We start from the raw sequence: 25,652 nt of genomic DNA, 5'->3' as shown, positions 1-25,652 counted from the left end.
CCGTAGAAGTTGCATGACACAACCAAGGTGACTTAAGTTTGTTCCCAAGCAGAGACAGAAACCACAGGTCTTACCCAAATCCACTGCTCTGATCTCCAAAAAAAGCTACTTTGTATATGACACTATTTAAGTTTCTACATTACCTGGTCAAAAAATCAAAAACAAACAAACAAAAAAAACCAGCTAATTTCCCTCATTTTCAAGTGATTAGGAACTTCAGATTTATAAGACTTGGGAGTCTGTAACTTACGGATTTTATCCAAAAATGAAAGTCTGGTCAAACTACTAAATGAGCTCATTTTAATTCAGTCTCACTGTTATACTGTCCTACGCTCAGGTATCTGAACAAATTTCTTCTACTCAGTCTTCAGAATACCTGGTAACACAGCTCAGCCAGTTGAGGAGATTCTTGAACTGCCACTGGACCTGTTCTCCCATCCGTTCCTTTCTCCAGGATGTTTAGGATGGCATGCAGGCACGTCCGAGGGCAACCTAACACTCCTACATGAAACCAAAAGAACATTCAACTTTTCTTGTAGAATTTCTGCATTAGAAATCTCTTAGCCTGTCTTTGTAACAAATTCTGTAAACATGCAAATAAATGCACTGCTATAAAACTCTTCCAAATCTGATACACAAAATTAATAACTAAGGCCAATTCTCTAAACCTCCATTTACCTACTTGCTCTAAGTCCTAAAGATTGACCCATCATATTATCTTTCACTTATCTGTTTTTTTCAATGAATTACCATATGAGCACAAATTCAGTAAGAGACCACTCAGATACACAAATATAGCAACAAACAAATGCCCATATATCTTATGGTTATACCTGGATCCTGTAAGTTTGTGGTACTGACAGGTTTCTTCAATTCAAAGCCCAACAAGTAGAGAGCAAGATTGGGTGGATTGCATTCCAGAGAGGTGATGAGAAGATTCAAGATGTGGATTCTTGTTTCATGATGGATTACAGCTAATTTCTTTTCCATTTCTGATCCTTAATGTGGAAATAACAACATATTATGAAACAATACCAGGTTAACAAAAATCAAAAATAAAATTACAATACCAGGCATGGTAGTAGAACATGCCTGTAATTCCAGCAACTCAGGAGGCTAAGGTAGTTCAACTTCATCCCAAGTTGAAGGCTAGCCTGGGCAATTTAAGAGACCCTGTCTCAAAATTTAAAAAAAATATAAAGAACTGGGTATGTTGCTTAGTAGTAGAGGTTATGACAAAAGTTTCCCTAATCTCCATGTTCATTTTAGATTACCAGATTAGCCATTATAAAGGTCTGATTTATTTAAGAAAGAATCCTAAAGCATGGTGGTACATGCCTATAATCCCAATGATTTAGGAGGCTGAGGCAGGAGGATTACTGAGTCTAAAACCAGCCTCAGCAACTTAGTTAAGCCCTAAGCAACCCAGCAAGATCCTGTCTCAAAACATAAAAAAAGCCTTATACACTTACTCTAGCAAATCCCCAATTTGTCTTATATCACCACTAGACAGTTAAGAGTTCCAGATTTTATTCTTTATGTTAAGCATACATATAAAGTAAAAAATAGCCGGCCATAGTGACACACGCCTGTAATCCCAGTGGTTTGGGAAGCTGAGGCAGGAGGATATCAAGTTCAAAGCTAACCTCAGCAATTTCACAAGGCCCTAATCAACTTAGCAAGACCCTGGCTGTGTACAAAATATAAAAATGGCTGGGGATGTGGCTCAGTGATTAAGTGCCTTTGGGTTCAATCCCTCATACCAAAAAAAAAAAAAAAATGCAAAATAAAAAATAAGGATGTTAGATAATCTGAGGCATACCCTCTTCTAGACGTACAAATTCTTCTGTATCTTCACTATCCAAACACTCCACAAATCCAGCCATCAGTTTCTGGCTTACACTCTAAGGTCATATAAACAAACAGAAAAAAAAAGGATAAATTAATAAAACGTTTCTAAATATTAGAGAAACTATGATAAATATGGTTTAACTATAAACATCTGTCTGGGAAAAAATAGGCAAATCTACTCCAAATAAAGTTTGTAGGTTTTAAATTTTGGTTATATTTAGAAAACTTAATTCCTTAAATTTTTTTTAAGTTAGCATTCATTGGAAATAAACTAATAAAGATTTTAAAAAGTTAATGATTCTAAAACTTTTGTTTGCCTAATTTTCCTTCCAAAAAATCAAATTATTACCTTAAAAATAATTTTAAATTGTTGTTTCATGATGTCTTCATTATATTTTCAGTGTTCTGAGATCTTAACCAAAATATAAAATTAAGGTTCTCATCTTCTTTCTAGAAACGCATCACCTAACTTATATGTCCTGACTGATTTCTCCTTTAGAAATCTAGCAGGATGTTAAGATGGATTCAATAATTTAAACTAAAATGAGTGTCAGCAAGCCAAAAATCCCCTGATTATCCCATATTTCCACAAATCCACAGATTAGACATATATGCATATAAATAGTGCTGCTCAACCAGGGTAGTACCACCGATCTACAGGACACTATGGATGTGGAGTCATTTTAAGTTGTCACAACTAGAAGTTACTCCTGACATGTAGTGGCAGGGGAACCAGTGATGTTAAAGGTCTAGCAGAGTGAGTGTCAATTAGCCACAAAATGAAGATCTGTCCCACCCAAAGCGAAAATGCTAGAAGAACTCCTGTTTTAAAACACTGTGAAGAAGGACAAAATCCTTTAGCTAAAGGAGTGATTTCTGAAGTAGAGATACAATAAGATAAATGTCTAAAAAGGAAATTAAAGGAGTCCCTAATAGGAGTCTATTCAGTGTATAGAAACACAACTATTATGAATTGAATAAAAACACTCTACAGTGTAACATCACATGAAGTGACACAGATGGGTTCACCAGACAACCACAGACGTGGACAGCTCATAATAGTTAAACACATTCAGAAATATAGAGGCTCACTTAGAATAGAAGCAACTAATAGGATGAGACTAAAAACAAACAGAAGTTGTGTCCACAAATTCCATCATTTTACATGTGCTTAGAGTAGAGCCATTTTAAAAAAATATTTTTTAGTTGCCAATGGACCTTTATTTTATTTATTTATATGCAGTGCTGAGAACCGAACCCAGTGCCTCATACATGCTAGGCAAGCACTGTACTACTAAGCCACAACCTCAGACCCAGAGTACAGCCATTTTGTAAGCTACAGGGCCACATCCTATGTATAGTGTATGTATTATACCTGTGACAAGTACAACCAAGTACTTATTCTTGGAGAATTTTTCCACAAACAAGAATATGGTTCCTCCATAGATACTGTGACTTCTGTCAGAATGCACCAAAAACAACATCAGTTACCTGGTCATGTGTGAAATCTCCAACCAATTTTATTTGAATATTGGAGTTGCAAGAGATACAGCAGAGGATCTTTGCACTTTCAAAAGCCAGTTCTGGATTAGTATTACCATGATACAGGTATCTTTAAAACAATAAAACGTTGGATGAACAATGTGATCAAACTTGATTTCCCATCATTTCACTAAACAAAGTTTAGAACCAGGGATTCCCTAACCCATAGAGCACTTTGGGGTAAATCAGAAAAAGATATCCCCTTCTAGTTAGGAACAGCCTGTCTTAGGCTAAATTGTGTCCTTCCAAAATTCATATGTTTAGTCCTAGTAGGATATTAGCATACGTAGCAAATTAAGTAAAACTGAAGTCACTGAAGAAGGCCTTAAAGACTGGTGATCTTATAGAAATTGGGGATTTGGACACACAGATCACCATGTGAAACTCAAGTGAGAGATCGTGGTAATGCTTCTGTAAGCCATAGAACACAAAATCATCAGAAAGCTATGATACATGTATGGAGAAAGATGTTTACTTCCTATCCAGCCCTATTCTACAAACACCCAGTTACCAGGCAGAAAGCAAATAATAATGTGTATTTCAACCTCAAATATTTTTAGGATACAGAATAAATTAGGGAGAAATTTTGAGATTCAGTTACTAAAATCAAAAGGGCTAGAAAAAGCAAGATTAAAAGGCCAATAATAAGGGATGCATTAGAGATCCAACAAGATTTAGAAATCAAAGTTAAATGCTCATCTGATTCATATCATCATTTCTCTACCTATGAATATAACTTACCTTGCAATGTTTACTACATTATCTGCCTTCTTAGTTCTGGGATTAATTCCCTGCAATAGCTGTTCTAAAGGAGAGACTATGAGAGCCAGCTGACTCTCTCTTAGAAGATCCATGAAGAGATTTTCCTTTTGCAGAGTAAGGTTGAGAAGTGCAAGGCAATGCTGCACTGCTTTCTCCAGGTGTTTCTTCCCTGAAACCCAAAAATGAAAGTTAAAGCCAGGTGCAGTGGTGCACACCTGTTATCCCAGTGGCTCAGGAGGTCGAGGCAGGAGGATCACAAGTTCAAAGCCAGCCTCAGCAACTTACCAAGTTACCTGCCTCAGCAACTTACAGGCATCCCAAGCTTAATTTAAGTTTAAAATTTTACCAAGGCCCTAAGCAACTTAGCAAGACCCTATCTAGAAAAAAAAAGGTGGTGGGGGGGAAGTGGGTGACTGGGTGGTGGTGGTGGTATACAGGTAATATAGCTCAGTAGTAAAATACGCTGTGTTCAATTCCAGGACTGGGGAGAAAATACTGTCATTTACAGAAGAATAAACTGTTTTTAAAACGTAACAACTTTTAGGTACATACCAGGAAAAGGGGCATAGGTATCAAGCTGTTTAACTCCTTCTTCCAGTAAACTAAGAGCAAGCTCCAACATTGGTGACTCATTCAAAAGATGATACATTAGACTAAAGCCAGGTGGTTTATAGGCTATAATTTCTTCTCCTAGATAGAACACAATAGTTGCAATGATGATGAATTAGTATTTTTGTCACATCCTGGCTTTCTATGAAATCATGAGATGTATAAATTCAATGGGATTTACACAAATGAAGGTAACTTCAATTTAGAGACAGTGACATAAGCTATATAAAGTAATAACAGTACTATAGACTATAACAGTACAGAGGAGTAATTCCCAAAAGGGAATTCCCATTTCATATAACAACTAGTCACCCATTAGGTTAAATCATTAAAGAATCCATAATGTAGTGCCCTTTATCTTCCATTCAAATTTTACTTTATTTTCTCTTGAACAAAATAACTGAGATGATTAAAATAATGAAAACACTACTTTAGCTTATAAATATAAATTTGAACTTACAGCTATTTATAACTTATAAATTTTATGAGTTATAAATAGCTTTATAAATAGTTGACACCTTGTTTGAAAAGTGACAAATTACCTTGTAACTCCACAAACTGGTCCACAAAATCTTCAAGCTGAGGCTCATAATCTCTGAGCAGTTTATAAAATACCTCTAAGACAACCTCAGCAACTTCCCACTACAAAAAGAAACAAATATTTTAATAACAGTAAAATAGACCAAGGTAGTAGCCTTGCCAGGCTTTGCATTCCTATCACTTTTCTCTGAAAAATGAGTGAAGTCCCCTATTATTATCATTATTTTTTTGTATCAGTGATTGAACTCAGGGGTACTCAACCACTGAGCCACATCTCTAGCCCTATTTTGTATTTTGTTAGAAACAGGGTCTCACTGAGTTGCTTAGTGTCTCACTTTTGCTGAGGCTGGCTTTGAACTCAAGATCCTCCTGCCTCAGCATCCCAAGCTTAATTTAAGTTTAAAAGTTTTAAAAGTTCTATACAAATAAGGGAAAAATATTTACATCAAAGGATGAACGTATACAGCAATATACATGGTAAAATTAAAACTTTAATGCTTTAAAAATCTATGGCACAGAATTGGCATAAGATTGGTACTGTAGACAGGATGGTTGTTGAAATTATTTTCTTAAAATAATTCTTTCTTATATACTTCATTTTATCAAGGCTGAATTTTGGAATGGGACTACAGGATGACCAATTTTTATTACTTTAAAATTATTTACTTTTTTGTATTTTCCAAAATTTTCAAGAAAATTTATTCAAGTAAAAAAGATATATCATCACATGATGAATTTTCGAATTAAAACCTATAGACATTGCCTCTAACACGCTATATTTATTATTTATCTCAATGCAAACCACTGTTTCTATGAGAAGCTGTTGTCCTAAAAATAGAGTTCCATAAGTCAGGCTCAAGAAGACTTTTAAGTAAAATAAATTCTAAGAATTGAGGGAAATATTTTCAGGTAAATATGTGGGGGTAGAACAGAAATCAATGACAAAAAACACTTGAGAAGTAGCTACATATGGATGAAAAAGAATAACATCTGGAAAGAACTTGGCTGACTAGAGCTCTAAACACTTAAGTCATTGACCTTTTTAAGAAAAGGCAGATAAGATATTTAAAACAAGTCCAAAAAAAGTGTCAGAACATTTTTTTGAAGATACTGCAATGATCAGCACCCATTAATCACCTAAAATGACTTTATTAATGAGGCATGGCTGCTGTTAATGATTTCATCAGATCAGAAAATTTATGTGAATAAGATAGCTTACATAAAATGTATTCCCTTTCAAATGTGTATTTTTATTATAAGAAAAACAAAAATTATAAAGCAATTGACAAAAAATAAAATTCAGTTATTTGTGATTATTATTAGAAATAAGCTTTTTCGACTGATAGGGCAATGAATACGCAAACTATGCTACATACAAATAACGAATGTTATACAATAACTAAAAAGACTACTTTCAAAGAATCATTAATGATATGAAAAATATTCATGAAGCTAAGTGGCAAAAAAGGAACATAAAGCAGTCTATTAGCTCAAATGTTATTTAAGTATATATGAATAGAAAAAAGATTAATAATAATCCTTCTTTTAGCAATAGGGTTATGAGTAATAACATTTCTACTTAAATTTTCCAAATTGCCCCAAATTAGCAGGAACTAAGCTATTTTTATAATCATTAATATAACCCAAAAAACCCCATCAGGTTCCAAAACAACAAACTATAAAAATAAAGCAGAAATGTTCCTACAAGATACAGCCAAGGGTATTCTATGAACTAATAAATAGTACTATAGACTAACGTGAATTACATCAGAACCTGGAATGGTCTCTTACATAGCTTAGTGGTCATGAGCTTGGATTTGGAATTAGAGTCCTAGGTTCAAATCCTGGTCCTGGACCTTAAGCAGGTTCCTTAACCTTGCTAAGCCTCCATCTGTAAAATGGGAATATTAACAGTACCTGCCTCAAGATAATACTGGAATTACATAAAATGATATATAAGCTCAGTGGTATCTTACAAGCAGAGTCAATGTGTGCATAATGTCAGTGCTCCCTCAGCCTTCAACCATGGCAGCCACACCTAATGGTCCATAATACTCCTTTTCCCACTATGCCAACACTCCGCAACCCACAAACACTACTAACAGATAAAATGTGAGCAAGTTTAAACTTCCTTTAATCCCTGAACTAACTCATCCCAATAAGGGAAGTGTGTTTTCAACAAAGGTATAACATTTGTGGTTCAATTTTAGTAAAAATATGCTCAATTAAGGATCTAAATATCTACATGACTATAAACTCATATAAATTACTCATTCCTAAATGTCAGTGCTTTGATGTTAATGCCCAAACTTATTTCTAATGCACAAAAATTAATCCAAAGACATTTGAGAATTAAGACTAAATTTTACTAACTTTCAGAGGCTAGAATGAATTTACAGAATTCTAGAATGATAAAAGAAAATGCAACAATAAATGAATAAGGAGAAATAAGTTTTTCTCTGAACATAACCTTTTCGGCTGCTCTTCGGTAAGCTCTTGTGCGGAATCGGAGAAACACAGAATCTCTAAGAAATTGCAAATAAGGGTCAAAGCCAGGGGGCCGAAGACCAGCGCCCAAATTAGAAGGAAATGAGCTCTCCACCAAGGTACTAATAAGCTGGCAAAAGGCCCGAGTCAATGGGTATTCTTCACATCGGGATTCTATTTCATTGAGCTCAACCTTTAAAGAAAAAATAAAGAAAATCTGACAATACAGAACTAACAGCTGAGTAGTGCAGAACATTTTACAGAAATTAATTAATAGTACTATATCACAACAAAAGATAAGTAACAGAGATTACTAATTTTTCACTGAGAGGAAAAAATAAAAGTATTATATCAATATAGAAGGGTCATCTGAAAGAATTTCAAATTCCCACACAATGTTCCAAACTTGAATTAAAAATAGAAATCTTAAATGTTTCTTTAAAAAAAGGAAGAGGGAAAATAGAAACTAAAAGAATTAATTATCACTTCAGGTTAACTCAAATAACCTAATTAAACTGAGTTCAAATCAAAACTTTTCAGTTTGGATAGCTGCCATGTAACATTCTTTTCCAACATTGAAACATTGAATATTTTGGTTCCTTTCACTTAGTGTTTCATCTCTATTTCAACACTGATCAGAAAACCCTTCAAATGCAAAAACATTAGAATTAAAAACTATAGACACTTAAATGTTAATAATTTTTGCATTTTTTTTTAATCATTACAAGTATAAATGAATATAGCATTTAACTAAAAGGAAAACTTTACCTCAATACCAATAGCTTGCCTCTGGCTTGGAACCCTGACGGTCTGCAGTATCTTAAAATAAGAAGTAGATGTTAGGAATGCTCCTCATTCATCAATTCACAATACTTTACTCTCCAGCAATGTAATATCACATACCTCACCCACCACACCCACACATCTCACACTGTCCATCAGAAATAACAAGGGAGGAGCCCTTCCTGGACTTTCATTAGCAATTCTGGGAGAGTTAGATACAACTTTCAATTTTATGGTGTGTAAAAAACTGGTAATTTGTAAGATCAAATAAGAGCTCTGTTCAGCAAATTTCCTCTCAGATATTCTGGAAATGAATCTTAAAAAAGTTATTTACAAGAAGAAATCTCACCAGCGTGTAAGACACTGCTCTCTGTCCACAACCAGCCCTACTTAAACCAAGAAGTTAGCTTACTGAAAATGGGTTTCTTAAAGAGATTTGGAGTTAAGATGTTGTTCTGATCTTGTTATGGGTCTAAGTATTCTACCATATAATAAAATTATATTTGTGTATAATTTATATGTAACATATGTATAGTAAAATTGTATTTATTCACAATACTTTACTCTCCTGCAAGTCAAGAGTGTACTATCAAGTAAAATACTTTAAAATTTAAAAAAAAAAATGTTTTGCTCTAAGGATAGAAATGTCATTGTGTAACTAAGGAGAACAAATGAAAAAAAAAAAAAAAAAAAGAATGTCAAAACCCAATTGCATTGCATTTCAGATGTACAGAAGTAAACAGCATGTAGGAATCTGATAAGTACTGGTATACTCATGAATCAAAAAGGCAAGTGTTGCAAGGTGCAGCGGCTGTACCTATAATCCAGGCAATCAGGAGACTGAGGCAGGAGGATCACAGTTCAAAGCCAGCCTCAGCAACTTAGAGAGGCCCTAAGCAACTTAGTGAGATCCTGTCTCAAAATAAAAATAAATAAGGCTGGGGATGCAATTCAGTGGTCAAGCATGCCTAGTACAAAAAAAGAACCTGAAGTGTCAATAGTAAGCCAAAAGTGGCCCAGCCTCTCAACACACAGTCCCACTAATTATTGTTTTCCATTTTTTTTTATAAAGTACAATTCACATCTTTAGGAAGCATATGTTAGAATTACTCTACAATACTACTTTAAAATGGATGCTTCTGTAAATAATGAGTTATAATGACAGGCTCGTTTATGTTGTATTGCTCCTAAGACAAAACACATATTCCATCTAACAATTTTCTTAGGGATATTTCTATAAGGCATATCAATTTTTCTTTTCCACATTATCACATAGAGAATATACTTGATAGAAAAATTCCAATGGAGCTTGCATTTAGAGAAAGAAAAAGACTCCAAATATTATATAACCCATATATTTCCCCTCCCATGTCAGCATAAGTACATTTCCTAAGTGTGCAGAAATAAAAAAAATTCCTGCTATATGCCCATTTTAGCACAAAAACTATGTTCCTGGCAATAAGCCTTCGTGACCACCAGTAAAAAGTTCTCTGGTTATTGTTAAAATTTCTGTACAAAAATAGCAAACTTGTGTTGCCCTTTAATAGGAAAACAACCTCCACAGATATTTCACTCTTCTGATATAGGGAAAGATGGATATAGGAAAGAAAAACAGACATTTCCCATTTTAATGTGTTTATATGACTTATGAAGGCTTACAAAAGTTTGTCTAAAAGACAGAGAAATTCCATCTACCTATCTTTACAGACATTGAAAAACAAGATCTTCAAAAATGTATCTGAAAAACCAGTCTCTGGTAACCTAATAAACTTACCAACTAATCCAAGAGAAAAACCCAGGCCTATTAGTTTCTGATGCTGTACGTGGCCCCCAAACCATAACTTTCTCATTGAGAAGTCTAAGACATACCGTAAGTTAACACGTTGCTCTTGCTTCTACGGTGTTTTTGAGCTCACTTTCCAAATAATACAAATAAGGGAGTTCATAACACTACCTGAGTGTATTCCAATGACTGCCAGAGGGAAGCAGCAATTTCAGGAGACTTTCCAAAAGCTGCGAGAGTCTTCAGTAGTTCAGCTTTGAGAACAGGGGGAATACTACACTGTAAGAGCCCAAGAATCACCACAACAGGGGTCCACTGAGGATGTTCACACAGAGCCAAACGAGCATTTTCACTCTGAGAAATGAACACACACAAAAATTCTCAATTTTACTTTAGACACTCTGTTGCCCATGCTGATCTCTAGTTCCTAAACTCAAGTGATTCTCCTGCCTCAGCTTCCCCACTAGGCTGGAATTTACAGAGGTACATCCCCAAGTTCAGCTTTCCATTTTTAAAAACTAAGAAAGGAAAATAACCAGCAATCACTTAACTGCTAGCATTTATACAGAGCCCTGACAGATTTAATACATACTAAACAAAGATAAGCCTAACATGTTTGCTTGAAGTCTACCAGTGGATCAAATCAAATTGATAGTATGGTCAATGTAAAGAACAGAGAAGAAGCAGCCTATGAAGAACTACTTTTGATGATCCAAGTATGGAAAATAATACTACAGAGATAAATGGTCTGCTAGGGTCTTATAAATATTATCTCAGCATCTTAAATCCTCTCTGGAAAAATATATTATAGTGTAATATCATGCATGAATGAATAAATACTTGTCTTTTTCAGAGGAAAAAATAGACATATATAGTATCAAGTTATCTCTTCATTTTCAATAATATAAATTACTAACTTGACGTTTTGACATTTAATAATGTTAATCATGATTAGAAAAACCAAAAAGCTAGAAGATACTATTCCTTTCCTCCAGAGAAAACATCAGCCTGAGCACTTAACTTTGGTCTAGAAGTTGGAAAATAATATTATGAAGATAAGTCTGATTGTAGCTAGTAAAATGTTTTGTTATGGGGATAAAAAATAATAATTCCGTAAATCGCCTTTCTTTTTAATTAAAGTTATTCTCTATGTATGCACACACATTATCACTACATTTGTGTTAGAAAACCTTCTAGAAGGATGCATACCTAAAACTCATTCTTACATGCCACTCTGGTTCAGGTTCAGGATATTATTTTCATACCAAAGTTATTCCAATGAACAAGGTTACCTCAATTTATACCCTCTACCAGGACAAGAAAAGAAAAAGCTTAAAGGCAGAATGCTATATTGTGCTAAATTTATCACTCACATGTGTAAGAATGAAGAGAAAACGTTTGACCCCTTAAAATATTACTGTGCTAGAATATAAGTAAACTTATGCTGTAGATTGGTTACCTACCCAAGTAATGATGGTAGATGTGAGCTGCAAAAAAGCAATCAACCCATCTTGCTCCTTCTGGGTGATGCCACGTGAAGGAAGGTGACGGTACTGGACACTATCTGCACTTGGAAGATCCTTTCGGAGATGTTCATGATAAAGCATTAAGGAGTGAAAGAAATGCTCCCAGGAAACAGGACTACCACCTGCTCCCTGAATATTTTCAACTGTAAAGAAAGGTGGTACAGAATATTTTTTCAAAAACCTCTATTCATTTGCTTAGAAATGAAAATAAAATTAATTTAAAACAATAAACTTTGTCTTTGTCATAACACAAAGGCAATCTTGTTCCAGGTAAGTAGTATGTTGAAAAAGGGTTAACACACCTCTAAAACTAGAATTTTGAACTAATTTTTCCTAAGGGCTAAGAATGGGATGATATCCATGTAAATATTAATTATTTTGCATGTCAGTTACCTGCTTAAGACCCACAAGAGTTCTGTGCTGTCATATAGCTATTCAGGGCTGCTTTCCCCCACAAAATAACCCACAAATATTAAGCTTTCCCAAAGAAAGGTAATTACATTCAAGATTTGTAAATTATGCTATTTTGTATATTTTGCCCCTAGTGTACAACAGTAGGGGCAAGAGTATAGGATATAGAACAAGGAGGCCCTGACAAAGTAGATCTGACAGGCAGATCTCAGTTCTAATCATGGCTCCCCAATGACCTGTCACCTTGGGTAAATTATTTTACATCTCTAAACCTCAGCTTCTTCACATTTAAAAATGAAAATAATATCTACCTGACAAACCAGATGTCTACTATCTCTTTTCCAGTGTTTTTGATTTAACCAGACCTAGTCTAAAAATGAAGTGAGAAAACTGGGAGAGGGTCAAGAGAAAACTTTAGAAAAACAAGTATTTTTGAAAATAAAAAAAGAAAATAGATGTGGAAAGGGAATGTATTTTTCTTTGTATACCAGTTGTGTTCTTGAAATATTACACTTATTCTGATTTGTTAACCTGAACTGTACCTATAAATGAGAATGACAAAATTCCCAAATCTGTGAGACCATAATCAGTGTGTCACCAGCATGCTTCTTGTCCTCTGTTGTCATAAGGATAACTTATATCTTTGGAGAAACCCAGCAAAAATAACCAACCTTCTTTACTAAGCAGTGGGATACCAAACTCAACAGTGTAACAACAAACTTAAACAACATCCAATTTCCTTACCATGACTACTACCATTGACTTTGAGCAGGCTAAAACAGTAGTGTGCACACTGAGGGCCATTGGCCAATCCCTGGAGCATTTTCAAATAGGGAATATAAATAGTTGGAGGCAAAAGGTCACCCATTTGCCTAACAAACTTTGACAAGACAACCTGAAATAGAGAAAAGAAAATAGTTTAAGTAAAGCATATATTAACTATAATGCAACATGGACTAGCTAATAAAGACTATATAAGCTAAAACCAGTTTTCTGATTTTACCCTTGCAAAAGACAAAATTGGTATTCTATTTATGAAAATAGTTTTTTAAGCTTGTCATCAGCAATTTAATGCAATTACAGAATATTTTTGTGAAAATAAAATGCATTTCCCCCCCAAACATCTCAATGTTACAACATAAGACTAGATATATTTTTTTCTTTTTTTGCAGAACTGAATATTGAACTCCCAGAAGTTTGGGAGGGTGAGGCAGGAGAATTGCAAGTTCAAAGGCAGCCTCAGCAACTTAGCGAGACCCTGTCTCTTAAAATATACATATTAAAATGGGTTGGGGATGTGACTCAGTGGTTAAGCACCCCTAGGTTCAACTCACAGTACCAAAAAAAAAAAAAAAAAAAATCTTGCATATTGAGCCCAAGGACACTCGACTACCAAGCTATATTCCCAGACCTTTTTTTTTTTTGTAGTTGTAGATGGACAGAATGCCTTTATTTTATTTGTTAATTTTATGTGATGCTGAGGATTGAACCCAGTGCCTCAGCAATACTAGGCAAGTGCTTTGCACTGGGCTACAACCCCAGCCCATCCCAGACCTTTTTTTAAAAAATTATTTTTTATTTTGAGAAAGGGTCATACTAAGTTTCCTAGGCTGGAGTCAAATTTACTATCATCCTGGTTCAGCTTATGCAGCTGCTATGATTGTAGGCGTGTTTCACAAAAACTGCGTGACTATACACCTTTTAAAAAAAAATTTTTTTTTTTAGTTGTTGATAGACCCTTATTTATTTATACATAGTGCTGAGAATCGAACCCAGTGCCTTACACATGCCAGACAAGGGCGCTACCGCCCGAGGAGCCCCAGCCCCAGCCCCTAAACACCATTTTTAAATATGTAAAATACCTGAAGAAATTTACTAATCCAAAATTAACCAGCAAATTCAAAGGTACACTTAGAACTCAAAGTTCCTAAATGCCAACTGCATTAGTATGAAAACCAAGCAATCAGTAATTATTTTGACAGTAACCTAAACATACAACTGTTGTGTTCCCACCAAAACCATGTTCCTATACTCCTGCTGTATTAAGCTTCTTTCTTAGTTTTCCCTTTCTACTTGCTTATATTTAAAACCTATGACTAAAAATATTAATTCAGACTCATTAGTTGGAACTACACTGAAAATGTATAGATATCTGAGAAATTTTATTAAATGCGTTAGGTATAACAAGGTTTTATAATGACATAGGAAAATATCTTTATTTTTAAGACAGATCCTACTTATTATTAAGGAGTGAAATGTGATATAGACTATAATTTCCTTTAAAAAAATCCCAGCAAAATAAGTGTTAGAAATAATGGGAATAGATGAAGCAAACATGGCAAAATGTTAACATAAAATGTGAAATTAAGATGTTAAGTATTCATTATAATTATCTTCCAAATGTTTGAAATTTTTAACTGAAAAAAATTTTAATCTTTAAAAGGTTAAAGAAAAATTTTAATCTTTAAAAGGTTTAAAAGGTTAATACATCCTTCTCTGAAACATTTTTCAAACGGGGAAAAACTGAAATAACACAAGAAATACAATAAAATATAAAGAAAGCATCTGATCCCAGACTGCAGAGAAAAATAAAAAAATATACAGCATAAAAGCTTCTACTCCAAAAATCCCCAAAAGACAAATCCTGACATGGCAATCCATTTTATTTACTTCTGTACTTCACACTTTAGACAATATAGGATGGAAAATGAACTCTTGTCTATGTTATCAATAGTTATCATAGGCATGTTGTCATCAATTAAAACTTCTAAGGGCTGAGGTTGTGGCTCAGTGGTAGTGCACTTGCCTAGCATATGTAAGGCACTGGGTTTGATTCTCAGCACATCATATAAAATAAATAAAATAAAGGTCCAACAACAACTAAATTAAAATAATTTAAAAAAAATTCTAAGCCTTGCTCCTTAATATTTGTACCTCTCCTACTCCTAAAACTTGATTAAAATCATGTATATTGATTACTGTTGTACCTTTGGAGGAGAGACTAAAATACTAATAAAACTAATGATGAGACTTGCCTTTTTAGCCTCTAAGCATTTAACACACAACCTGTAAAATGATTAGAACTTGAATTTAATGGTTTTAAACTTCCCCAAATAAAGGAAAAGTATAAATTTCTAAAAATTAACACTAGAGGTCTTTTGTATTAAATAGCAACATCAAGAGTAACATCTTTCATATTTTCAAAACTCCCAATTACCACACCAGAGTATAAAAGTAGAAAGCCTAAAGACTCACCTGGCGTTGAGGGGGTCGCTGATGAGCCACCCCCAGATAAGAGCCCATGATGGTGGGAGTCTGCAGAGGCTCTGAGGGACACCAATATTCTAGGGCAAGCTCCAAATGAAAAGGATTTTTTTTATATAGTTCACCAATCTGCAATGAATAAGCAAAGACTGTGGGAAATGCTTATAATAAAAAAAATGCTTTAAATAAGAATATACAATAGTATTGATTTCACTTGTGGATTTAAAGTACGATAGCTGAAATTTTCTAAAGTAAGGAAAAACATAAGGAAGGGACAAAGAGATGACAAAGTACTCAATATAATTAGTGGCTTACCAGGAGCATTAAGTGTTCTAGATCTCTTCTGAGAGAAATGGGTGGTTCATTACCCATCTGCATACTCATGTGAATTATTCGAGCATCTTCATCTGCCCGGTTCCTCAGCTGTTTCACCTATTAAATTTATTAGATGAATATGAACTTCTTATTTATGGAATAATAATATTGAAATCAGGATATTAGACAATTATCTTAAAGTGATTATATACCAGAAAAACTTTAAAAAGTGTCTATTCTACTTCAGCGACATGAAGAAGTATGCAAGGAAATTTATTACAACATTACTACCTGTAATTTCTAATATCTTAACACTTCAAAGAATTTTAGACTGCTTAGAAGTTGAATTTAACCCAGTGTTTTCCCAATGGGGCCACTACTGACATTTCAGGTAGGATACTTCTTCACTGGAATGGATTATCCAGAACATTCAAGACACTTGGCATCCCTGGAACTAAATACTAACCACCAATAACAACACTACAGTAATTATAAAAAGCAAATGTAGTCCTGCTCATTTCCCAACATGCTGTATATCGTAGCCCTGCTTTTGTTTACATTTGTGTAAACTAAATACCCACCGAAGTAACAAACTACTTCTTAACAACAACAAAAACAAAACAGCTTGATGTTTGTGGAACATTCCACAGAACAGTAGAACATATATTCCTTTCAGGTATACACAGAGCATATATCAAGATAGGCCATATTGAGCCATAAAACAAATGTCAACATAATTGAAAAATTACAATGTTCTCCTACCAAAACATAACTAAATTAAAAACTAGCGACAGAAAAATAACTGGGAAGTCCTCCAAACATGTGGAAAATTAGACAACATACTCCTACATAAATACTCGGGATATTTTAGAAAATATATTGAAACTGAAACAAACAAAAAAATGCAACCTGTTAAAATTTGTGTAGCACAGCTAAAGCAATTACTAGAGACAAATTTATAGTACTAAAAAAAAGTTTATATAGGGGGAAAATGTTTCAAATCAATAATCTAAGCTTCTACCTCAAGAAACTAAAAGGAAAAGGGCAAATTAAACCCAAAGCAAAAAAGCAAAAAAAAAAAAAAAAAAAAAAGAGCTGAAATAAGACAACAAATTAGGCCCAAAGCTAATTTATTAGAAAGACCAGTAAGATTATAAACCTCTACCAGGTTAATTAAGAATGGGAGAAGGCGCAAATTACTAATATCAGGAATTAAAGGAAATATCACTACAGATCCTATAAAAACAAAAAATACAATATAGTACGTTAGGAATAACTTTATGCTAATCAACTTGGTAATTTGAATGAAATAAACAAATTTAAAAATTTTTAGTTGTAACTGGACACAATATCTTTATTTTATTTATTTTTATGTGGTGCAGAGGCTCAAACCAGAGCCTCACACATGTTAGGGGAGCGTAGCTCTACCACTGAGCCTCAACCCCAGCCCTGAAACAGACAAATTTACTGACAGCTACAAACTGCCAAAGCTCCCTCACAAAAAAAAAAAAAAAATACATAATCTAAGTAGTTCTATAGATACTAAAGAAATTCCAGTATCCCAACATTATGTAAATTCAGTGTTTACCTTATTACACACCACTTATGATTCTTCTATCAAAATTCTTCTCAACCTTCATCTTTTCATAATCAGACTCATTTGGGTTACTAATTAGGAGATAATTTTAAACCTTAACTCTTCTAAGGATTCCACAAATATAAAATGAAAGGATTGACAGGTTATCATTAAAAGGACTTGATGCTACCTATCAAGTCCTTTGATGTTACTGTCGTTTAGATATCTGTTAGGTATACTCTATTCTATTCCTTACCATTGTAATTTACTATCTGCACCTCTTATTGTTACAATCTATATATTTTTTGTATCTATCTTATCTCATGAATTAGACTATAAATTCTTTGTTGACAGGGAATAAGTTTCCTACATTTTTTTTTTTCCTTAGTGCTGGGGATTGAACCCAGGGTCTTTTTCATGTGTGGTACCACTTAGCATATCCCCAGCTTTATGTGTCTTCCTCACTATACCTAAGCATGGTACCTGCATCACAGGAGAAACAGTGAACACTGGATTCATTAAGTAATGAATAAACACTTCACTCCTTGACTGTTTTTGCCACTTTTTTTTTTTTTTAATGGACACAATACCTTTATTTTATTTTATTTATTTTTTATGTGGTGCTGAGGATTGAACCCAATGCCTCATATGTGCGTGCTAGGCAAGGGCTCTACCACTGATCCACAACTCCAGTCCCTGTTTTTGCCATTCTTGGTAATTTTTCCATTTGCTTTATGTTTTCTAAAAGGTATGGTATTAGAAATCTAATATGTATTTTAAGTGTAGAACCTATGGGGTGCTTTCTTTTTAACATACAAAGGGACAGTTTTAAAATATACATATATTTACTTTCTGCCACCATTTTGATGACTTCTTAAGCACAAAATGGCAAACAGAAAATAAGGAACTGTCAGAAATGGCTCCAACAACTCACTGCATTAAAGCTTCTTAAATCCATTACTTTACTTGTTTACATCCTGAGGCCCATTTATACATGATCAAGAGTCTAAACAATTATCTATGAGATTATTCACTGTGCCTCTTACAAATCATTATAAAAATAAAGTTGTCTACTTTTTCCTTATAAACCATTTTCAATGTCAACTATCCCTTCTTAATGGTTTATTTTTGACTAATGGGGACTCTTTTATTTCATTTTCATGAGTCACAACTATAGTTACAACATACCATGTTCAAATTTTAGTCTATACAAGCACTAGACAAGGTGGCACACTCCCATAATCCCAGCAACTCAGGAGGCTGACAAAGAAAGACTGCAAGTTTGAGGCTAGCCTGGTCAACTTAGTGAGACCCTGTCTCAAAACAAAGTAAAACAAAAGAAAGTGCTGGGGCTATTGCTGTGTGCGTTATAGAGCAGCCCTGAGATCAATCTCCAGAAATGCCAAAAAAAAAATATTTTCTTAGTATCTTAAAAGAGTTTTTTAGTTTCAAAAAAAAAAAAAAAAAAAAAATCAAGCAGTACAAAGTTATTTTACAAAATTCATTCACTACATTTTACTCATTTTGTATTGCTATTCTTACCTTCATTGGCATGAGTGCAAGGAAATCTGTAATGAGATTATGGGTTCTACGAATATAAAATTCTTCCTGATAAAAGTTTTCTGACACTACTACAGACTCAGTGAGGAAAAGGAAAACATTGTCAGCAACTGCGAGCTCTGCCATTGCTTCATCTGCTTCTGTGAATTCAGCCAGAGCTAGAAACATATTTAGAAACAAAAACATTGGGAAAAAGTCATTAACTCAAGATATAATACCTCATAATGGTCTGCTGATGGTTCAAATTTCAGATACCTTCCCAACCTTCTATCATGTGCTATACTTACTAAAATGAGATTATGTATAACTGTAACTAACTCATAAACTCCAAAGAATTACTGAAAAAGTATATTATAAAACTACATACTCTTCATTTAACAAAAGTGATGAAAATTAATTTAGACATGTGTAATATAACACTGACACAGTCAGAGAGCTATTATCCAAACAGTAAAATATTAAAAATGATACTAAGGCTTTCATAACAATGAAATCGTATTGGTCATTTGGAAAAAATCATCAAGCCAATGAGTAAAGATCAAAACCTGAAAAACAAAATCTTTACAATAAACTGACCTGCTTACAACATTTTTAACATTTGGAAAATTTAAGTTACTACAAACAGAGAAAACATAATGAACTTCAACATGACCATCATTTCATTTCAATATTATCAATTTACTTCAGCTATATATCCTCTCTTCAACAATATCACATTGAAGAAAATTTCAGACAAACATCTCAATATTTTAACATTTCAACATTTAAATATTTCTTTATACAACTCAATAAGATACTGAAAAAATACAGGTGAGGTGATGTATGCCTATGTCTGTGTAAGGCCTGTAAAGGCTGCAATTGCAGTTACATAGGTGGCTGAAGCAGGAGGATCACAAGTTTGTGGCCAGTCTCAGCAATTTATTGAGAACCTTGGCAATTTTAGCTCAGTGGTAAAGCACTCCTGGGTTCAATTCCCAATATAGAGAAAGAAAAAAAAAAAAAAAACCCAAACAAAATGATCAGTATATACACACACACACACACACACACACATATATATATATATATATATATATATATATACATACATACATATACACATACACACACACACATACACACACAAAACCATTATCATATCTTCAAAAATAATTTTTCACTGTCAAATATGCAGTGATTAAATTTATAATTATATTATCAATGCGATGTAAGATTTTACTTTGCTTCTTTTGTATGGTCTGTTTGCTTTAAATAAGGATTCAAATAAAGTCCACATATTGCAGTTAACTTATACATTTCTAGGCTTCCATACATCTTTTTTTTTTTTTTCTTTGTGGCACTGGGGATAGAATCCAGAGTCTTATGCATGGAAGGCAAGCACTCTACCAACTGAGCTATATCCCCAGCCCCATATATCATTTTTATTTTTTCTTTAAGTATCCCATAGTTTCTACAATGTGGTTAGGGACTGCATCCCAGTGGTATAGGTTATTTTCCTTCTTCTGAATATACTAAAAGTTGGTAGTTCTACCTAAAGACGCTTGATATGGCTTCAAATTTTTGTTAAAAGTATGTCACAGGTAGTACTGCACTTTTCTAACAAGATACACTATTGCTTGTAACTGCTTCTAAATTTTAAATACAAAATTGTTAGGTAACTTTGTGGCAATCTGGCATTGGAAAAGAACTGCTACATAACTTATTCTGCTTGGCTGTCACAGACACCAAATACATAGAAAGTACACTTTCATTGTTACTGTTATAGAAAGTACACTTTCATTGCCTTGAAAAAAAGTCAAGAATATATAGAAGCCAGGATAGTCTCCATCAGAATAGATGGCTTTCTGTTTTGATATATGTTTTATTTTATATTTTGAAATAAAATCTGCATTCTACCCATAGCATTAAACTCACTGAGAACAAAATACTCTCTTAATTTCTTATTATGATTGATACTGACACTTAATTAAGTTACTAATGTTAGCTAAGTATTATTAACATCATTTATAGTTTACAATTTCTTGAGGCTGAAGTATAGCTCTGTAGCAGAGTTTGTGCTTAGGAGTTTAATTTCAATACCCCACCCCCACATCACTCTAATAGCCCTAATTACTAAAATATATTTAAAAAAAAAAAAACGAGAATATTAAACCAAAAAGATTAAGTAGCCAAAGATCTGGGACTTAAAACTATAAATCATAACATATTCTTATCTACTATTCTATAGCAAACTATAAAATAGGATAGCATATTCTACAGTGCCCCTTAAGATGTGATATGGGAAATTATAGTATAAGACTTTGATTAATGATCACAGCCACTTGAAGTTTAAAAGCTAATTTTATGTCAGAAAAGTAATGAAATAAAGACATATAAATGAAAAGAGTATGTGTAGTTGTAAAATAAGAGTTTGTACATGAATGTTAAAGTCTAAAGGCTACCTACCCAAAGTCTAAAGGATACCTTATTATTATTATTATTGGTACCGGGGATTAAACCCAAGGGCTATTAACCAATGAGCCACATCCCCAGCCCTTTTAAAAATTTTTGTTTTGAGAAAGGGTCTCATTAAGTTACAAAGATCTTCCCTGAGTTGCTGAGGATGGCCTTTAACTTGTGATCCTCTTGCCTCAGCTTCCTGAGTCACTGGGACTAGAGGCACGTGCCACCATGCCTGGCTAATAATTTTTTTATAAAGTGACCAAAGATAGACTACTTATGTTCATATTTATTTATGTCAAAAGATAGTACTTCTCCCAAAATGTCATTAACTGATACACTGACTCTCATTATAAAATTACCTACAATTTACCTGTCACATCAGGTAGTTGGGATATTCCCCTCAATGCCAGTGCCCAAGCAAGTCTAACAGTGGCTTGCAGCCCAGGTAATTTCCAAGGCTGTGAATCCTGAAGACGAGAGTGAACTGTTGCAATGTACTGTCTTTCTGTCAACAGTGGAAGCTGATGAATCATATCTGAAAACATAAAAATAGATGACTTTACCAAAAAGTACATAAATGAATTTTCACTTTTGACACAAAGATATAATGTCTGGAACTCAGAGCATCTGAGCATATTCAAAAAAGAATTATGGCTAGTTAATATTAATGTCTGACATACCATACATACTACTGTTAAGTACTTACACACAAAAAATGAAAGAAGAAAACAGATAACCAATTCTAAATTCTAATTTCATTACTTTCAATAATTTTTATAATATAAAATTTAAAAAAAGTTAGAGCCACTCATTTTTTCTACATATAAATTCTAAAATGTAAATAAATGTTAATCCTCAAAATCAAAAAGGTTTATGCAGCTGGACACACTGGCACATGCCTCTAATCCCAGCAGACTAGGAGGCTGAGGCAGAAAGATCGGAAGTTTAAAACCAGCTTTAGCAACTTAGGCCCTAGGCAACTTAGTGGAATCTTGTCTCAAAATAAAAAATTTAAGAAAGGACTGGGGATGTGGCTCAATGGTTAGATGCTCCTGGGTTCATTCTCTGGTACAAAAAAAAAAACTAATGTCTACAAAAATTTTTATCTCACAAAAAAACCAAACAGCAAAGATGAAATACTACTGACATTATAGTCAACAAACTGTTTTCCTGAAAGGTTTGAAAATGTGAATAAGTAGTAAAGAAGCATGAGCATGTATTAATATACATGCTTCCTTCAACATGTCCACTCTAAATATGGAAAGAAACCAATCCTGTAGGAATAACTAATGGAGCTGCATTTTCTGTTGCTGTGATAGTGACCCTAACTATTCTCATGTGTCAACCATGCACTCTGCCACTGAATGTGAGTCTTAAATGTGATCTTACATCTAAACATTCAAATAAGGCTGAACTGCACACACAGAAATAATAGGCAATTGTGTATTTTGGTAGCTAAATATTACCTTTCTTGAATATTTTCTCCACAATTTTAAACCTCATTTTCAAAAACAAACGTACTAAAACATATAAAATTCAATACCATCTCGTTCTTCTGTGCTTTGTTCTATAAAACTGATATCAAAACAATATAGAAGTGCCATTAGAAGAGCCAAATTCACTACATCCAGTGAGCCATTAGCCTCAACTGTCACTCGTTCTAAATGTCCAATAAGGAGGAGAGTGTCATCTTTGCTTAATGGTGACTGGCATGCCCAGGCAAAAAGACTTTCTGCCAGAGACTGCCTGCACTCCTTGATAAGATCAGAAACCTAGAAATAAAAACATATGATTATCAATATAAATAAATTACAGGAACCCTGATCATATTACAAAATGATCATATTACAAAATTTTGTCAAAGATAACAAAACTATCTGAATCCAAGTGATCCTAAAGTCTTATTTCTAGAATTATGAATAAATCCTATTGTTTATTCCTTAAACTTAAATTCCTTAAAAATATGGGGTAACCAATTTCTTGAAGAGCTCATTTCAGAACAAATACTAGAATGGCACATGCACAACTAGCTGAAACCAATGCTAGTGAATAGAGAGCTGACTACATATTTTGAAATGCATTATTAATTTTCTTTTGCCTTATGTCAAAAGTATTATAATTGTCATGATTCCTCTGTTTCAGATTTGATACAATCAACCCACAAATTCATCTCATCTTGCCTCTTTGCGATGTTTTTCACTGCCCAAACCTCTCTCTCGTTGTAGTTTCTCAAATTCATTATTCACATCAATCTGTGACACCAGAGTGAGGACTTTATAAGTCAATCCTTGTTCCATCAGCTCATCTGTAAAACGTGTTGTCATGGAAACCAGTTCTGGACTGTAATGAAAAGAAATAAACCTATATTGAACAATTATGCTTATACTTCCTCATAATAAATGATACAGCAAAAGCTCTTTAGATAACATATTACTGAAAACAACCAGGATGAATTAATTATAACCTACCTTTTTACTTTTGGGTACCAGGAATTGAACGCACGGATGCTTAACCACTGAGCCACATCCCTAGCCATTTTTATATTTCATTTTGAGATAATCTCATTAAGTTGCTTAGGGCCTCGTTAAATTGCTGAGGCTGGCTTTGAACTTGTGATCCTCCTGCCTCAGCCTCCTGAGCCACTGGTATTATAGGCGGGTGCCACAGCGCCCAGATAAGTACTTTTATTTGTAAACCAAATAAAGCAAGTTTAAACTGCTTGCTTTATTTGGTTTACAAAATAACTACGTTACTAAGTTTAGCTTATACTACATATTTTACTGAAACTGTAAAAACTTATGGAAATTTCTGTTACTTTTAAAATTATAATTCTTTAGGTAATCTCAAATTAACCTCTGAAATCCCAAGAAGCAAACAGACCTGAGTTCTAGAGTCCAAGTCTTTCCGCGTCTGGACTGTATCAAGGCTTTCAGAGAATTTGCAATGCACCGTTTTCCATCCCAGTATAAAAGAACAGCTACTAATCCTCTAGTAAGTCCAGGAAAATGTGGCTGTTGGTGCTCTCCTAAAAAAGAAAATTCAACAATAATTTAGTAAATATAACAAGTTCACTCTGCCTTAAAAAAAAAAAAAAAAAAAAAAAAAAAAAAATTTTATATATATATATTTTTTAGGTGTAGATGGACACAACACAATGCCTTTATTTTTATGTGTTGCTAAGAATCAAACCCAGGTCCCGCCCATGCTGGCGAGTGCTCTACCGCTGAGCCACAATCCCAGCCCCTCACTCTGCCTTTTAGCCTACTCTCCCCTTTGAAAGAATTCCAGTCTTTCAGTTCATCTCCTACCTTTCTTCTCTACCCCAATCACTGCTCTTCTGCACTCACTTCAGTTCCCTAAATTCATCACTTTGTTTTCCCCTCGTCCAGGTGATGTCTTCTGCTTGATGCCCTCTACTTTCCCGAGTGTCCCTCATTCCACATTTTTGCAACACCTGGACTTGTTTGCATACAAACTTGAATTCATGCATTGAATTGTTTCAAAATGGTTTCCACATATTTCTCCATGACTAGACTATATGTTCCTTTATACTAGTTGAAGTTTTATTTATCTTCATATTGCTAGAATCTTATGACAGGGCCTGGCACAGGGTAAATATAAAATAAATATTTCTTAAATGCAAGTTCTGAGTTACACTCAAACCTAAAGCATGTCCAGTTAACATCCTTCCCACAGAAGGAAAAACTACCTGCCTCGTTCTCAATATCATACTTCTTTCAATGAAGTTTAGAACAAATAGAATTTTGGTAGGCACATGATACTTTTTTGGCGGGGCAGGGTACCGGGATTGAACTCAGGGTGGGTACACAACCACTGAGCCACATCCCCATCCCTATTTTGTAAGTTGCTTAGTGCCTTGCCATTGCTGAGGCTGGCTTTGAACTTGTGATCCCCCTGCCTCAGCCTCCAGAGCCTCTGAGATTACAGGCATACTCCACCATGCCAAGCAGCACAAGATACTTTTAGACATTAAACACTGGTTCAAAATGTGTGTATTTTCTTCACATTTCCTCTGTCATAATTAAAATAACCTGCTCATTTTATAGAAATTCCAATCTGTTATTCTGGATCATATATATTTCAACTTCCCATTGCAATCAGATAAGATCCAAGTAACTCCCATGGCCTACAAAACCCAACACAATCTGATTCTTGCTGCATCCTCATCCTCTTTCACTCT

General features: G+C 34.0%; 1 protein-coding gene across 3 annotated transcripts in view; it reads right to left on the bottom strand.

Moving 5' to 3' along the window:
* Positions 1-25,652, bottom strand: part of Nup205 (nucleoporin 205) — a 68,685-nt gene that overhangs the window by 33,764 nt on the left and 9,269 nt on the right. For all 3 annotated transcript variants that reach the window (XM_046434212.2, XM_046434213.2, XM_058575772.1), the window contains exons 4-22: positions 24,332-24,476; positions 23,632-23,791; positions 22,995-23,223; positions 21,822-21,986; positions 18,992-19,167; positions 15,874-15,990; positions 15,550-15,687; positions 13,039-13,189; positions 11,821-12,026; positions 10,529-10,711; positions 8,560-8,610; positions 7,775-7,984; positions 5,307-5,406; positions 4,708-4,845; positions 4,135-4,324; positions 3,343-3,463; positions 1,823-1,904; positions 834-998; positions 377-501 (exon numbers count right to left, since the gene is read on the bottom strand). In XM_046434212.2, the coding sequence (XP_046290168.1) occupies positions 377-501; positions 834-998; positions 1,823-1,904; positions 3,343-3,463; positions 4,135-4,324; positions 4,708-4,845; positions 5,307-5,406; positions 7,775-7,984; positions 8,560-8,610; positions 10,529-10,711; positions 11,821-12,026; positions 13,039-13,189; positions 15,550-15,687; positions 15,874-15,990; positions 18,992-19,167; positions 21,822-21,986; positions 22,995-23,223; positions 23,632-23,791; positions 24,332-24,476 (2,852 nt within the window). The remainder of the gene's footprint in view (positions 1-376; positions 502-833; positions 999-1,822; positions 1,905-3,342; positions 3,464-4,134; positions 4,325-4,707; positions 4,846-5,306; positions 5,407-7,774; positions 7,985-8,559; positions 8,611-10,528; positions 10,712-11,820; positions 12,027-13,038; positions 13,190-15,549; positions 15,688-15,873; positions 15,991-18,991; positions 19,168-21,821; positions 21,987-22,994; positions 23,224-23,631; positions 23,792-24,331; positions 24,477-25,652) is intronic.

The sequence above is a fragment of the Marmota monax genome, unplaced genomic scaffold, assembly GCF_021218885.2.
Source record: "Marmota monax isolate L192 unplaced genomic scaffold, Marmota_monax_Labrador192_F-V1.1 WCK01_AAM20220418_F8-fsc00122, whole genome shotgun sequence".
Classification (NCBI taxonomy): Eukaryota; Metazoa; Chordata; class Mammalia; order Rodentia; family Sciuridae; genus Marmota; species Marmota monax.
Note: the sequence above shows the minus strand (reverse complement) of the source record. Positions and strands in the feature narration are given on the sequence as shown.